Consider the following 15,814-nt stretch of genomic DNA (forward strand, 5'->3'; position numbering starts at 1 on the left):
TATATATATATATATATATAAATACACACTTGTTTTCTCCAATCCAAGTTTCCTACCTACTTTAGTTGGATTTTGTGTGTGTACGTACACTAAGGATTGAACCCAGGGGTACTTTACCACTGAGTTACACCCTAGTCCTTTTTATTTTTAGGCAGGGTCTTGCAAAGTTACTAATGATCACCCTAAGTTACTGAGGCTGACCTGGAAATTGGGATCCTCCTGCCTCAGCCTTCTGAATGGCTGGGATTACAGGTGGGCACCACTGTGTCTGGTTTTTCCTGGATCATTTGAGATAACCTCAAAATCTATGTTTGGGATGTGATTTTTGATTTGGGGGCTACATGAACTTAACCAAACTATCTACCTTGATGGATTATCAAGTAAGCCATCTTCAGAAGAATTGATGGAAGTTCTTCTGAGTATGAGGGTTCTTGCATTAAATGAATGAGAATTCAAAGGGGGGAAGAAAAAAAGGTACTTGTCAGTTTGAAAGTCACAGACAATTTATCATTCTATTATTAGATAAGGAGAAAAAAATGAAGAACCCTTGGGTAGCAGGAAGAAGCAAGAGTCTTCTAGGACCTGGCATCTGCAAGGAAACAAAAAAACAAAACAAAAACAGACAAAACAGTTTTTAGTTCCTTTCAAAGACAAAAGCACCAACTACATGGGACAACAGGCCACACAACTATAACCCAATTAAATTCTCTTGGTCAACTGGAGGAATCCAGTTGTTAATGACAGAACACCAAGGGCGTTCTGACCCTTAGCTCTTCAGTACCACTGTGTACACAGAAAATGGCTAATTGAATTGAAAACATTTTATACAGACATTAGTGTACACTTCTATTAACAGTTTCCTAAGTGAGGAGAACATCAGAATTGACTCTCCAGGCAAATGATGCCCTCAGACAATTTTTTGGGGGTACTGGGGATTGAACTCCAGGGGCACTTAACGACTGAGTCACATCCCCAGGTCTTTTTTTATATTTTATTTAGAAACAGGGTCTTGCTGAGTTGTTTAGGGATTCGCTAAATTGCTGAGGCTGGCTTTGAATTTGCGATCCTCCTGCCTCAGTCTCCTGAGCTGTTGGGATTATAGGCATGTGCTACCACACTTGGCTCCTTCAGACAATTTAGGACTAATTCCAATCAACTTAGATGGATCTTTTTCTCTTCTTATATACTCTGTTTACTCATTAATTCAACAATATTTTTTGAGCTGTTACAATGTACATTAGGGGATAAAAATATGGTATTACCTGTCTTTGAGGTACATATCAGGTAAAAAGTGGAGTTGTTGATAAAAATACCAATGGGATACAGTGCAATAAGTACTAAGTGAACAAAACATGCTCATGTCTATACATCCAAAATTCTCCACCCATACACAAATTCCTTAGGGGAATAAATCACATCTTCTATTTCTTTTGTATCCTTTAAAGAAGTTACAGAATTCTGTAACAATAGACATTCAAAAAATGATGCTTCATTTTTATTGAGAGGATAAGAAAGTCTGTGGCTCTTAAGGATTCTTAATTAACCTAGGACATTTTTTTTTTTCACAGAAAAAATAAATTTGCAGTGTGTAAGGAGTTTAACAGCAAAGAGTTAAGTTCTAAAGAAGTGTCTTATCTTAAATTATAGAGAAAGAAGTTTCTCCTAGGTTTTCATCCTAGAGTTGCCGTTTTTACTAGCAAGTTATCTGTACTGCGTGATCACCAAACATCTTGTACAGCACATCAGAGAGGAATTCAAAGTTCACCATTTATCCAGGTCTGTTCGATGTATACTTTCTGACACACCCCAGTGCTATTGTGTCTCTTTTCCTTCTGAAGTTAAATCTTATTTTCTGGTTTTCAGATGTATTTGATAATTTTAAGTCAGAATCTCCCAAGAAAAATGACCAATATTTATTGAAAGATATTATTGTCTTTGGCTAAGAGGCATTTGCTTTTAGCATCTCTTTCCCACTTCTCAGCAGAAGAAACATTAGTTTTGGTACAAAATGAACCCTAACACAGATTAATCCACTTACTGTCCAGAGAGAGTGAGACTGGCAAGCAATAGGTCAATTATTTATTCATTCAGTAAGTATTCACCAAAGGCCTACTATCTGTAAGAGAGTTGGGATTACTTCCATTTTCAGCCTTTTTAATATTCCCTTTGCCAAGAGCAATGCTGGGCAAACTCAGCTAAGGCATATATGAAGTGTCGAACTTGGCCCTGCCAATCTCAAAGAAAGGCATCATCCTTGAAAAGTAAAAGATTTTGGTCTCTTCATATAGGTTTTGTGAAGTTCTGCTCAATCAAATACTCAGATAATATCAGCAACGTAAGACTCTTAAGAGACCCAAAACTTTTAACTGCTCATTAAAAAGTATGAATTTTTTGATGAGAATTAAACTGTACTGCACAGGGAGAGAATTGCTGAGCAGTGGAGCACAGCTGTCTGATTAATCTCAGTCCATTAAAAGAGGCGTGATGGATCTCAAATGCAACTTCGGTTAAAAAAAAAAAAAGGAAATGTGTACTAATGTTAGCAAAAACAACTTAGCATGTTAACAGAATTCTAATTTAACCAGTAAATGTCTATTCATTAGCGTGTAAAGCCATAACAGAGGCTATATACTTAAAAAACATGCGCGTACACAAAGCTTTAATTTGGTACCATAATCTGAAAGAAAATTGGACTCAAATTGCTTTATGTCCAGTTAAATCTTGCTACCATCTGAAGAGATACTGAAATAAAACTGAAACACTTACTTAAGATATTCAGTTACTGTGCATTTCCATCTGCAAGTAGAAATATTTCAAAATAAATACACCATGTCAATTGAAATTCACTTCATCCGCTATGCTTACTAAACACAAATGACTTATTCCTGGAGTATACTGAATAATCATATAAAAGTAGAAGAATTTAAAGTTAGTGATCAAATTCCTTTCAAGAGCATGGGAAAACAGTCCCTCACTTACCAACCCTTTTGGTTTGAAATTTGATGATTTCACTTTTGGGAAATGCAAGTATCCAGTGGGAGATGTTTTAAAGGGGATCCTCTAACCCCTCAAAAATTAGCTTAAATTGTAGCAAAGACTGAAATCAAAGGAATCTGAATTTGGGAAGCAATGCTAAAAAAAGTTTGTATTAAATAAAAATTATACTACCTTGGGTATTCTGAATGTGGGGATTTTGTTATCAGGGTAGTGTAATATGTATTTAGTTATCTGTTTACTGAGCATTTCTTTGGAGTTCTAGGGAAGACATCTGAATTCTATGTCTTATGCTGGCTCTTAAGACTTATTATTTTCTTTTTCTCTCTACCCATTTCTTTTTAGGACAATTTCTGATCCCAATTTCCTATTGATAGTATGCCTTGAAAATCAGGGATGACTTCCTCTTAGCCAAAATCAATAGTTTTTTATTGGGCCCCAAATTTACTTAGGATATTTGATGTGGTCTTATACTCTTCTTTTCTTTTTTGCGGGGGTTGGGGTGGGTACCAGGCACTTGACCACTGAGTCACATCCCCAGTTCTATTCTGTATTTTATTTAGAGACAGGGTCTCAAAGTGAGTTGCTTAGTGCCTCACTTTTGCTGAGGCTGGTTTGAGATCCTCTTGCCTCAGCCTCCCAAGCGGCTGGGATTACAGGCATGTGCCACTGCACCGGCCCTTATACTTTACTCTTTATAATTTCTGATTTCGAACCAGGGCCAGGAGAAGAAATAAGTGAGTGAGGGTGCTTAGAACACAAAATTTAAGGAGGCACTTACTTTTGGGGTGCAAGGTGTTTGGACTGAACATATCTGATAATCAAGACGGTTTTTGGCATGACAAAGAGAGTAAAAGCATTTTGCTGCTATTTCACTTACTGTTTTTCCATGGCAGAACATACGGCAGAGACTTGGGAACCCGCATGCCAGAAGCCAGGTTACTCTTATGTTCCATGACTATGTTGCTTGCAGGACTGCAAAAATGAGGAGAATTTTGACCATGTCAGCATATCTGAATTCTTCAGGCAGGCACACAAGAGATAATCAAAATGTGTGTTTTTGTAATTTGGGCAAAAGCAACAACCTACATTCATTTGAAATGTAAACACATTTCCATTAAAACATTCCTGCAATTAGGATGATTACCATTTTCTCTGGAAAGTTCCCTGTTCTGAACAGGCATCAAAATGGGTCTAACCATTTTCACTTTCCAGAAATTGAGATAAACAGCAATGCCATCTACTGTTCAGTAGTATGACAGGCTCATCAACTCATTCAATAAACAAGACATGAACTAAAGTGCCATTCAATTTAACCAAAGGAAGCAAATCTCAGAACTGATATAAAATTAAAATTGCAACCAATAGAATTCATCTTTAAGTTTTTCTATCTCAGGGCATATATAGTTTTTATTTAATAAAATTATCAACTGATCTCAGTAACTAAGAAATAAAAAAATCAATAAACATTCTATTCAGGAAAAAAATAAAGTCTATTATCTTATTCCTTTATTTTTCTAATCCAGAAATAGTCTCATTTGAATTGGAAAATTGATCTTCTAAGGACTGAGTATTGGTGGTAATGAGAAATCTTAGTTTTAAATTAGATACAAAAATTAGTGGGGAGATGTATTTTCTTTCCTGAAAATACATACTCTGGGTCTCCAAATCTCAAATAAAGAACTTTTATGACTACTATTTGTTTTTTTATGTAGACATTAGTTTCCTAAAGTAAAAATGATTCAAGTGGTATAACTGCAAATTTTTTCAATTAAAATAATTTAAAGCTCACAAAAACAAAACACAAGAATGTCTGGCATCAATGTCTCCCTTGTTAAGACTCTATAGTAATATTTTTGTATTCCCAGTGATTAGCACAGAACACATGACCTTTTTATAAATCAAGGAATAAGTAAAGGAAAAAAACTCCACTAAAACAATGTCTATATTTAGTTATTACCAAAGATCATCATCAAGGAAAGAGGGTAGATTTGAATTTTTCTTTTTAGTAATGGGATGCTCTCATCTGGGGAGGCAGTTCTGGAAAAGAGACCATTTCATTTACCTGTTGTTGCCACAGAAGTTAGCTGTGCCCCAGACAAATGGGGTGCTAGTCTGTTCCCACAAATCTGCCAAAGGAAGCAAAACATAGTTTGTAGTACTACTTGATAAGATACCAGTTCATGCTAGTTGTATGTGTAATATGGGAAATGATACACCTAAGTTTGGAAATGCAAGTAAAAATTGATCAAGCACCCTGCTGAAGTGACACAGAAGCAGGAATTTAATTGAAGAATATAAACACAAGCGACATAAATAATAATAAACGTGCCTAGTAACAATCAAACACAGATGGTACAACACAATTTATGGAAAAAAGCAGATGTAAAGGAGTGCTTTTTCCAATCAAGAGCGATAGGCTGTTCTACGTGTCTGCACAGGGATACAAATGTGCTCATTTTGGGGTCCAATAAAAATAATAAGGCATTCTGAACAACATGGTATGTTCATAAAAAGGGAAAATATTCCTTCTGTCTTAAGCAAATGGCTTGGGATTTAGACATGGTGAAGAAAAAGATGTAGAGGCACTTTACCTTTATCCCAGTCTTCATCACAAGGAGGGCACTGCCATGTGCTCTCAGTCAGAGTCTCTTGTCCAAGGTTCCGGGTTTGGTTAACTGCAAGACAATAGAGATCTGATATAAGAAGGAGACAGTGCCAAGTTACTGCTTTGAAAGATTGCAGGGAAGTCTAATGGGTCTTTGTTTCTAAAAAATGGATAATATAAAAACTAAAAAGGGATCTTATCTCTTTGCTGACAGAAAGAAAGCAGAAACAAAGATATTTACCATATTTAAGGCAACAAAAGGATTTTATTTTTAGATGATTCATTAGTAAAATGAATCAGGCTATTCAGAAGAGAAAGGAGTAATGACACATCAGAAACTGACAATCTACTGCTACTCCAAGATAAAAATCTCAAAGGCAGAAAAATATTGTTCTTTTGAAGTGAAGAAAGAAAAATCAAGTTGACAATGTAGCATAATACAGATCTGAAGGGGCTAACCTCAAGTATTGAAATAATTTAGCTAGTCAGGCTTACCCACATCCTGCTCAATACAACTTTTGTCATCACAGCTTGAGATATGATGACTGATTTCAGCCCGAGGAACCTGGTGGCGAGCATTGAAGGGACAAGTAGCCAATTTGTTTGCGACATCAGGATGATTCTATGGAACCAAAATTAAGGGATTTGTCAGTTCTTTAGAAATCTTAAAGTCTAAAGGGAGTAGCTTAACCTTAGTCTATAATGGCTTCCTTGAAATTCCTCAATAAACTTACAGCTGAACTATAGTAGGCAAACTCACAGGAGAAAATTAAGAGGGAATTATTTATCACTCACAGACAATATAGTCATTATTTCAAAATCAAAAGATAAGCTTCTTTGTTATGATTGTAGACTGACAACACAGATAACTGGAATTTAAGTGGGTTATGTAGAGCTAAATAGTAAATTTGAACCATATCTTTTTCTCCGTTTCTCAAAGTTGCAAGATTCAGGTGGTGTAGTTGTAATGGTAGCGTTCTTTGGATGTCTTTGCAAGCTGATATTCAGGATGAATAGTAACATTAAAACTCAGTCTGCACTGCAGTAGTGCCCTGCTATTGCAATCCAATAAGTGCTAGAAAATAGTTGTTGTAAGAGAGCTGCAGAAGAGACAAACCAATGATTTTTCAGATTAACACAGGGACACTTATTTAAAGTAATGATGCCTGCAATGAAGCTCTGAACAATTTAACCTTTATTTTGGCTATTTCACAAAGGAAAAGCCCAAATGATAGAGACTACTTTGCTGACCAAGTTCCTTGCCTTAAACCCAAATAAAGAGTTTAATGTCATTCAGATTCTATGGCAAATATTCCAGCAATTAAGAAATTTATTTATTTATTGATTGCAGTGCTGGGATTGACTCAGAGCCTCATGCTTGCGAGGCAAGCACTCTGCCAACTGAGCTACATTCCCAGCCCCAAAAAATATATTTATTAGGAAAAGGAAAAGATATGTCACCAATGCCAGGTGCAGTGGGGCACGCCTGTAATCCCAGCAGCTTGGGAGGCTGAGGCAGGAGGATTGTGAGTTCAAAGCCAGCTTTAGCAAAAGCAAGGTGCTAAGCAACTCAGTGAGACCTTGTCTCAAAATACAAAATAGGGGGCTGGGGAGATAGCTCAGCTGGTAGAGAGATTGCCTTGCAAGCACAAGGCCCTGAGTTTGATACCCAGTACTGAAAAAAAAAAAGAAAAAATACACACACACACAAAATAGGGTTGGGGATGTGGCTCAGTGATTAAGTACTCCTGAGTTCAATTCCTGGTAACCTCCCCAAATGAAAGATATGTCACTAATAAAACTCGAAGTAAAAATAATGTAAGGCAGGGAAAAGATTGGAAAAACAGAACTAAGAAACAGTTCTATGGGCAGGAATCTCCAACAATTTCATAAGAGGTATCAGGCATTCAATGCAAGGTTTTTTTTTTTTTTTTTAATTTTTTAGTTGTAAGTGGACACAATACCTTTATTTTTATGTGGTGCTAAGGATTGAACCCAGGGCCTCACGCTTGCCAGGTGAGCATTCTATCACTGAGCCACAACCCCAGCCCAATGCAAAGGTTTTGTGGCTAAAGATTAAGGACATTAAAAGACAGGAATTATAATAGAATCTTTATACCACTTGACTCCCATTCCCGATCTTTATCCTTGAGAAATGTTTGAGAGTATGTAGGGTGGTATGGGTGGTGGTGGTGGTGGAATTCTAGTGGCAAATGCTGATCCACATTGTTCAGGTTTAACTTTAAGAGATCCTTGCTCTAGAGATTAAAAAATATGCTAGAGAAATAATCAAAAAAGACATTTTATTTCTAGGATGATAAAAGAAACACTTTTTTTCCTTCTCTTTTTGGTGGTGGGGATTGAGTCCAGTGCTTCAAGCATAGTAGGCATGCACTCTACTACTGAGCTATACTTCCAGCTAAGAGAAACATTTTTAAAGGATGTTAAGTCTGAACTGTATGCAGTTTGGATTAAATACTCATTTTTTTCCAAGCATAAATGCTTGCATAATTTTGGTCTCTGTACCTGACATCTGCATTCTAACAACCCTGTCAAAGTTCCTCTTAATTAATATAGCATTAAAGTAGTTTATATCAGATAAGTCTATAAAAGAGTAACTAGAGAGGAAAAATTCTAAATTTTCTTTTTAAAAAAGATAATGAAATTTCAAGAAACAACTGTTTTTACGAATAGTATTTTCCTGGGCTAATCTCTAGATATTCAACTGCTCTAAAATTTCTAAACAAAATTGGAAAGCAGTGTATTATAGTATTTGATTCTTATCAAGACAATGAATACATCAAATTTATAAGGTAAGAAGGATTTCTCACTGCTAGCAAAAATTAATGTTTTTGTTTTAAAAAAGGGTAAGACGACTCCAGAGATGTTGTTTATTAAAGAGTACTTTGTAACTAGTTAGGGGGAAGAAAACCAAAACAAGAAAAAATGATGCACCCCAAGAAATAAACAAACTCCTTTCTATAAATGCTGGTGTTTAACACAGAGGTAGATTCCCAAAACAATTCTGGCATTTGATTAAAACATTTATGCTAAAACTATTTGCTGTTTACAAAGTTTGGCCTTTTAAAATAACTTAAGAGGGCACGAGAGGGTAAATTATGAAAAAAATACCCTACCTTTCGGCACTTGATAAGATGATAAGGAAACCTGCAGGCCCTGATCTGGTGGTTTTTATCATAGGGGCACTGTAATAACTTTTCAGGGTCCAGGGAGTCGACTGAAAGAGAAAAAAATACAGTGAGTATAAAGCATAACAGGTTCTTGTAAAACTACAGCATTACAGGAACACTGGATTTTCTATGTAATAATAGAAAAGTTAGTTTAAAGAAAACTTATGTTTAGCTGGGTGCAGCTAAATATGGGTCTAATCCCACCAATTTGGAAAACCAAGGCAGGAAGATTGCCAGTTGGAGGTCACCCTGGGCAACTTAGGGAGACCTTATCTCAAAAACAACAAAAAAAAGTGTGTGTGGGGGGCAGGTAGGGATATAGCTCACCGGTTCAATCCCCAGTATTGCAACAAAACAAAATAAAACAAATCTTAGATTTAAAATAAGGGTGACTACCCAAAGATGAAAATGTAACTTTGAGAAAACTGTGTTATCATTGAGTCTTTTTTGTTTTTTCTTTCTTTTCCCTCTCCCGTTTTCTGTCCATTTTTCCTCTCAAGGTAAATTACTTTCTAGAGGTGGTGTGACAGGGGACAGCCTTTTCTGTAATATATTCTTTGCCTGGCCCGACAGTGCTGAGGTCTGAGTCCTTACTTATGGAAGTCAGACTTCCAAGGAAGGACTAACAAGAGAAGATGCCCCTCCACTGTGGCAGCCTCCCCATCACTGCCAGACATCACTGACAGGCTCTGTCAGTCTGGCTGAGTATGACTATTAATAAAGGACCTGCAAAAACAGTTTAACTCCATGACCGTATCTTTTGAAGGACATCAGAGTTGCCTGAGGGGACAGGATTTCTCTAGTAGTCTCCCTCACTTCATGTTGTCTGGGGATTCAGGCTTTCTCTGGCCTAGAAGTGGCTAAGAAGAATTTGGGCATCTTGGAAGGAGACAAAAAGGGAGATGGAGGGTAAGGAAAATGGAACCAATTTCAGCCAGGGTAGGGAGTAAGGAAAAGGAGGCACAAGGAAAGCCCAGCCTTGACGTCACTCTGTCCAGTCTAAAGAGGACGTATCAATGTACAACTAATTAGAATAAAATCAAAAAATTTAAAAAAAATGAGGATGTATCAGATGGGGTTGCCTCCAATGAACCGGTAAGGAAGGCAAAGATGTGGGGAACCAAGGAAATGGGACACTGTAGATACAGGAGGCAGAAGGTAGAGTCTTGAGTTGGGAGAGGGTGTGGTACAGGACCCAAGCCTTCCCCCATCAATGGATAAGTCCAGTGGACCCAGCAATTGTGGGGTATAAGATCTCAGTTCATCTTTGTTTGAATATTGTTTTCAACATTGCTTATCTTTACTACAAAGAAAGTTAAGCTGGGTACAGTGTTGCATGCCTGTGATCTTAGCAACCCAGAAGGTTGAGGCAGGGGGACAGCAAGTTTGAAGCCAGATTTGGCAATTTAGGGACACCTTCAGCAACTTGGCAAACCCCTGCTTCAAAATAAAAAAAATAAATAAAAAGGTCTGGGGACGTAGCTTAGTGGTAAAGTGCCTCTGAGTTTAATTCCTAGTACAAAAAAAAAAAAAAAAAAAAAAAATTCTTTTCTTGTTCTTCTTTCTTTCAGAAATGGGCATTGAACCCAGGGCCTCAAGCACAGTAGGTAAACACTATGCCACTGAGCTTCATCCCTAGCTCTTTTCTTTTTCTAAAAGTGTTAATTAAAGGTCATTTCTATTCTTTAACTTTATCAATTGTGAATTGTTTATCTTATTTTACTTTATCATTATCTTCAGGGGTAGCAAGAGGTTTTATTGGGTTGCCGCTTGTCCTCAGAATGTGCTTAACCATTTAATTTCCGTTCCTAAGCAATGCTTCCAAGATCCTAAGGCCTTGTATGTACTAGGCAACCAGAATTTCCCAACGAGTGTGCTAAAGTTGGAATGGGTTGCTGGTGTGCCAATATATCAATATGTGGCCCACTGCACCTGCGAATCCTACCTCTCACCAATCCAAATGGTCCTAGGGCAAGTTGAGGCTGGTTAATCCCCTACGTTAGCATCCTAGTATTCCAAGACATGAACAAAGTTAGTAAGCATTGCTCTACTTTAATTATATGTTCTACGTAAACTTGAAAAATATTAGTGGACATTTTTTCCCCATCTGTCTGCTTTAATTTACCTTTATTTATTATTTTGTTTTTTGGTATTACTGGGGATTGATCCTAAGGCCTTGTATGTGCTAGACAAGCACTCTACCACTGAGCTACATTCTCAGATCCTCTTTTAAACCTTTATGTTGAGACAGGGTCTCACTAAGATTCCCATGCTGGCCTTGAGCTTATAATCTTCCTGCCTCAGCCTCTGGAGTAGCTAGCTGGGATTACAGGCATGTGCCACTGCATTTTGTCTTTTAATTTGTCTCCATAAGTAGTGCTTGATGTTGGTTACTTTAGTTGCCTCTTAAATGAAACCATTACTTTTATCAAACTGGTGATTTTACTTTCCATATTTTGGAACAGACAGAAAGAATGCAAAAGAATAATTGAGTGACTACCCAATTGGCCAGCTAAAAAAAAAAACAGAACAAGCTGCAAAAACAGAACCTCCTGAGGCTAAGACAACTGTAGACATACAGAACTGTTGTGTGAAAGAAAGCCCCTATCCTATATGTGCTATTTAAAACCGTCCTTAGCTGGGGGCAGTGGTGCATACTTATAATCCCAGAGACTGGTAGGCTGAGATAGGATCCCAATTTCAGCTTTAGCAATTTAGCAAGACCCTCAGCAGCTTAGTGAGAACCTGTCTCAAAATTAAAAATAAAAATATATAGCTTAGTGTAAGTGCCTCTGGGTTCAATCCTCAGAACCAAAAACAAAATCAACATTCTCCCCATCCTGCCCTTATGTTATATAAGATGCCCAGGCTAAGCCCCAAATCTTAACAAGCATGACTTAGGAAGGGAAATTAAATGGTTAAACACATTCTGAGGACAAGCGGCAACCCAATAAAATCCTTTTGCCACCCCTGAAGATAATGATAAAAGTAAAATAAGATAAACAATTCACAATTGATAAGAAGCTTATAAACCAGGAGACTGCAATGAAAATCAGGAGCCAGTGGGGAATTGAAACAGACAGTTTCACTGGAAGAGTGGTAAACATGGAATAAATTGCTAACCATGATCGTGATGCAAATGAGCCAGAAAGGTGACTTGAAGGACAGAATGAATAGGAAGGAAAAGTCTTAGAGGACAGGCAAGCTTATTATGCCAACCAGGCTCTTCTTGACCAGCAATCTTTTCAAATTTTGAGGCTTTAGGACACCCAGGGAGCATTTATAGAAGAAATTCTTATTAGTTTCCCTTCATTTAATCTGTTCCATCACTAGCAAATGTTAGGCCATGTCAGCAGTTGACAGACTGGACATACCTTATGATTCATACAAATCATACTGCTTATATAGTGGCATATGTCAGAATTGATAATGAGAGCTTCCTACCATAATGCTTTACTTCTTGGTTTCAAGCAATTGCAGTTATCTCTAATCTAATTTTCTAGATTTAAATTTATTTTTAATTAAAAATATTTAAAGCTGATAAAATATAAAATTTGCCACTTTGATAATTTTTTGATTTGCAGTGCTGGGGATCAAACCCAGGGTCTAGTATATGCTAGGCAAACACTCTACCATTGAGTCACATCCCCCAGGCCCCATTTCAGTAATTTTTACGTGCATACTTCAGAAGTGTTAAGTATATTCACACTGTTGCGCAATCAACCTCCAGAAATTTATCATCTGGCAAAACTGAAACTGTCCATTTAACATCAACTCCCCGTTTTCTATTCTCCCCAGTCATTAGAATCATTCTAATTTTTAAAATGAGTTTATTTTAGATATGTTAAGTGAAATCATACAGTGTTTGCCTTTCTTTGACTGGCTTATGTCATTTAGCATAATACAAGGTTCGTCCAAGTTATAGCATGTGACAGGATTGCCTGTATCTTCTATTCTAGCATTTTTATTCTCTTAATGTTTCTAGGAGCTACTTCCATGTCAATATGCATAAGGACTATTTCATTGCTGCATACAAATATACCATAGATTCTTTACTAAACATTTAAGTTTCCAATTTTTACTATGAAATACTATGACTAATAATCTAGTAGATGCTTCTTTGTGCACTGTATGAATATCTCTCTTGGGCAGATACCTGACAGTGCTGAAATGTATGTCCATTTAAAGTTGTAACAAATACTATTAAACTACTCTGCAACAATTTTTCTGGCTTACCAAAAATATAACTTGCTTTGGAAAACAAAGTGGGTCCTGTTGACAAGCTTCCTCCAAAAAGCAGAGACCCTGCTGTTACTCAAATTTAATTAAGGCTTAAATGGAGGAAACTTCATGGGAATAAGGAACCAGGCATAACAAAAGTATCATCTTTGAGGTATAATCCAAGGACAGAACCTAGAGATCTTTAGGACTCTTATTCGATTAAGGTATAAGCTTCAGGTAAATTTTGGAAAGAGGTCAAGTATACTTTAATGCAGCATTTCCCAAGTGTTTTTCATTTAGGGATTGTGTTAACATGCAGATCCCGATTCAGTAGGTCTGGGATGGGACCTGAGATTGTATATTTACAAACACATAGGTGAATTTTGTTTTTTTCAAGAAAAAATTGTCTGAAAAAAGGAAGAGCTGAGACAGAAAGGGGAGATGTTGCTTTCTAATTGAATACAGAATAGTAAGCATCCAAGAATAAATACATATACCATACAGAAATTTCACTTTTTGTATATGTGTGGCCCTGGGGATTAAACCTAGGCCTGACTTGTGCTATAACCAGAAATTGGACCAGCCCCATATATATCATATTTTAAGTAAAAACATATTAAGACATTAGGAAGTAGGGTGGAACCCTAAAGAAGATCAAAGAGAATTAGCCTTCTAGATCAGTGATTTTAAAAGTGTAGTCCTCAGATCAGCAGCATCAGCACCACCTGGAAACTTCTCAGAAATGCACATTTTTGCTGGGTGCAGTGATGCATAACTAATGCTATCTACTTGAGAGGCTGAGGTAGAAGGATGAAAATTTGAGGCCATCCTGAGCAATCCGGTGAGACCCTGTCTCAAAATAAAATAAAAATGGCTGGGATGTAGCTCAGTGGTAGAGCTGCTTGCCTGGCATGAGTGAGGCCCTGGATTCAATTCCCAGTACTGTTAAATAAAGAAGTCCAATGGAGATTTTTATTACCAAAATATACAAACTACAAAGAAATAGTCTTTATTAAACTGGGCATGGTGGCACATGCCTGTATTCCTAGTGACTTGGGAGGCTGAGATAAGAGGATGGCAAATTTCAGGACAGCCATGGCAATTTAGTGAGACCCTATCTGGAAATGAAAAAAATGGCTGGGGGTGTAGTTCAGTGATAGAGCACCCCTGAGTTTAGAGAGAAAGAGAAAAAAAAAAAAAAAAAAAAAAAAAAAGAGAGAGAGAGAAATAAAAATCCTTCCCAGGATTTCTTATCTTAAAAACTCAATACACATCAATCTTATTATGCATACTATAGTACTTCTCAAAATAGAAAGAAAACAGTTACTATCCCTGTTGTAAATATAGGAGGAAACCTGAATCTTGAGTTAATATGCCTAATTTAATAAACATACTGTTCATTATAGAATATATGCTTAGCATGTGCCAGGATCTAGGTTCAATTCCTAGCACCAAAGAACAAAAACAAAACAAAAAAAATTAAAAAATAGTTTAACAGATTTTTCCCCCCCTCAAAGTACTAGGGATTGGCCAGGGGTGCTCCACCACTGAGCTACATCCCCAACCCTTTTTACTTTTTATTCTGAGATAGGGTCTCATTAAGGTGCTGGGCTGGTCTTAAACTCTTGCTCCTCCTGCTTTAGCTTCCCAAGTCACTGGCATTACAGGCCTGCACCATTACACCTGGCAACACAGGTGTCTTAAGTGCTGCTTTTTCAAAGCTCTATGATTTCTTACACATCTTTAATTATTTAAGTTTCAATTGCCTCATTTAAAATTTGGGCACCTCTCTCTAGAGAGACCTTTCCATATTAGCAGTTCAGGGAGAAATTTGAATTTTTCACAACACAATAAAGTCTCGTTAAGACATAAACTACAAGTAAATGATTTAACTTATTTTCTAAAACGACAAGAAGTACATACTGTAAGTGTCTTCCATGCTGAAAACGAAGGAGCTGAATCCAAGTGCTAGGGGGGAAAAAGCAAGATTCAGAGAATCAGAAATGAAATGTACCAAAAAGTAACCCTAAGAAGTGGAGTCACTTCTGGAATCAAAGCTACAGAAACTGAAGAAACAAAACCTTTAGTGCATACCCTTCTCCCCCCTATTTTTTTCCTCTTTAAAGCATTCTTTATTCCTTTGAAGCATTTATAGCATTATTGCCCATTTCACATTCTTGGAATAAATTCTAGGGTCCACCAATAGTTAAGAAAAATACGACTACTAAAATGAACTCTATTCAGGTAATAAGATGTCCATCTATTTTAAGTGCCATTACACAGTCTGTCACTGTTCATCTGCTATTTGGGTTTGATGCTATTTAACAATAGAGGGGGTGAATCAAAATCATAAGACTACTTTTAAACTACAGTACTATTTTAAAACCCTCATCCCAAATTCTTAAAAATTACAGGAAGGGGAAGGCTACTAGTCTTGCCCTTCTCTGGGATATGAGAATGCTAGGTGTCTAAGTCAGACAGTGAACACTAAACTCATCCAAATGCTCAGAGACATTCTAGTTTATCATTTTCATGTATTCAACATGATTAGAAGTGCTACCTTGATAGTCCCCCTTTTTAGTGCTACTTCAATTTTACACCCCCTAAACTACTATGCTAAAATGACAAGACTTGTTGAGTTAAGCCTCTTCAGTTAATATCATTCCCTCTGGTCACAAAGGGAAAACTTTTGAATATTAGGACTTAAGAATGGTCTATATTATGGACAACATAATTATAAGAGAACAAACCTAACAAATGTAAAAGATAAATGGTTTTGTAGTTTGGATCCTCATCTACA

At 36.8% G+C, this 15,814-nt stretch overlaps 1 protein-coding gene across 1 annotated transcript; it reads right to left on the reverse strand.

The window, feature by feature from the left end:
* Window positions 1–261: 261 nt before the first annotated feature.
* Window positions 262–14,953, reverse strand: GTSF1 (gametocyte specific factor 1; the record flags this gene model as incomplete). Its single annotated transcript, XM_079139729.1, has 8 exons — window positions 262–589; window positions 2,767–2,796; window positions 3,875–3,969; window positions 5,060–5,123; window positions 5,589–5,672; window positions 6,098–6,224; window positions 8,740–8,840; window positions 14,938–14,953. The coding sequence occupies 7 exons, from the start codon at window positions 14,951–14,953 to the stop codon at window positions 2,780–2,782; spliced, it is 504 nt and encodes a 167-aa protein (XP_078995855.1). The 3' UTR covers window positions 262–589; window positions 2,767–2,779.
* Between the last annotated feature and the right edge of the window lie 861 nt (window positions 14,954–15,814).

Source organism: Sciurus vulgaris, assembly GCF_902686455.1.
Source record: "Sciurus vulgaris genome assembly, chromosome: 5".
Taxonomy (NCBI): Eukaryota; Metazoa; Chordata; class Mammalia; order Rodentia; family Sciuridae; genus Sciurus; species Sciurus vulgaris.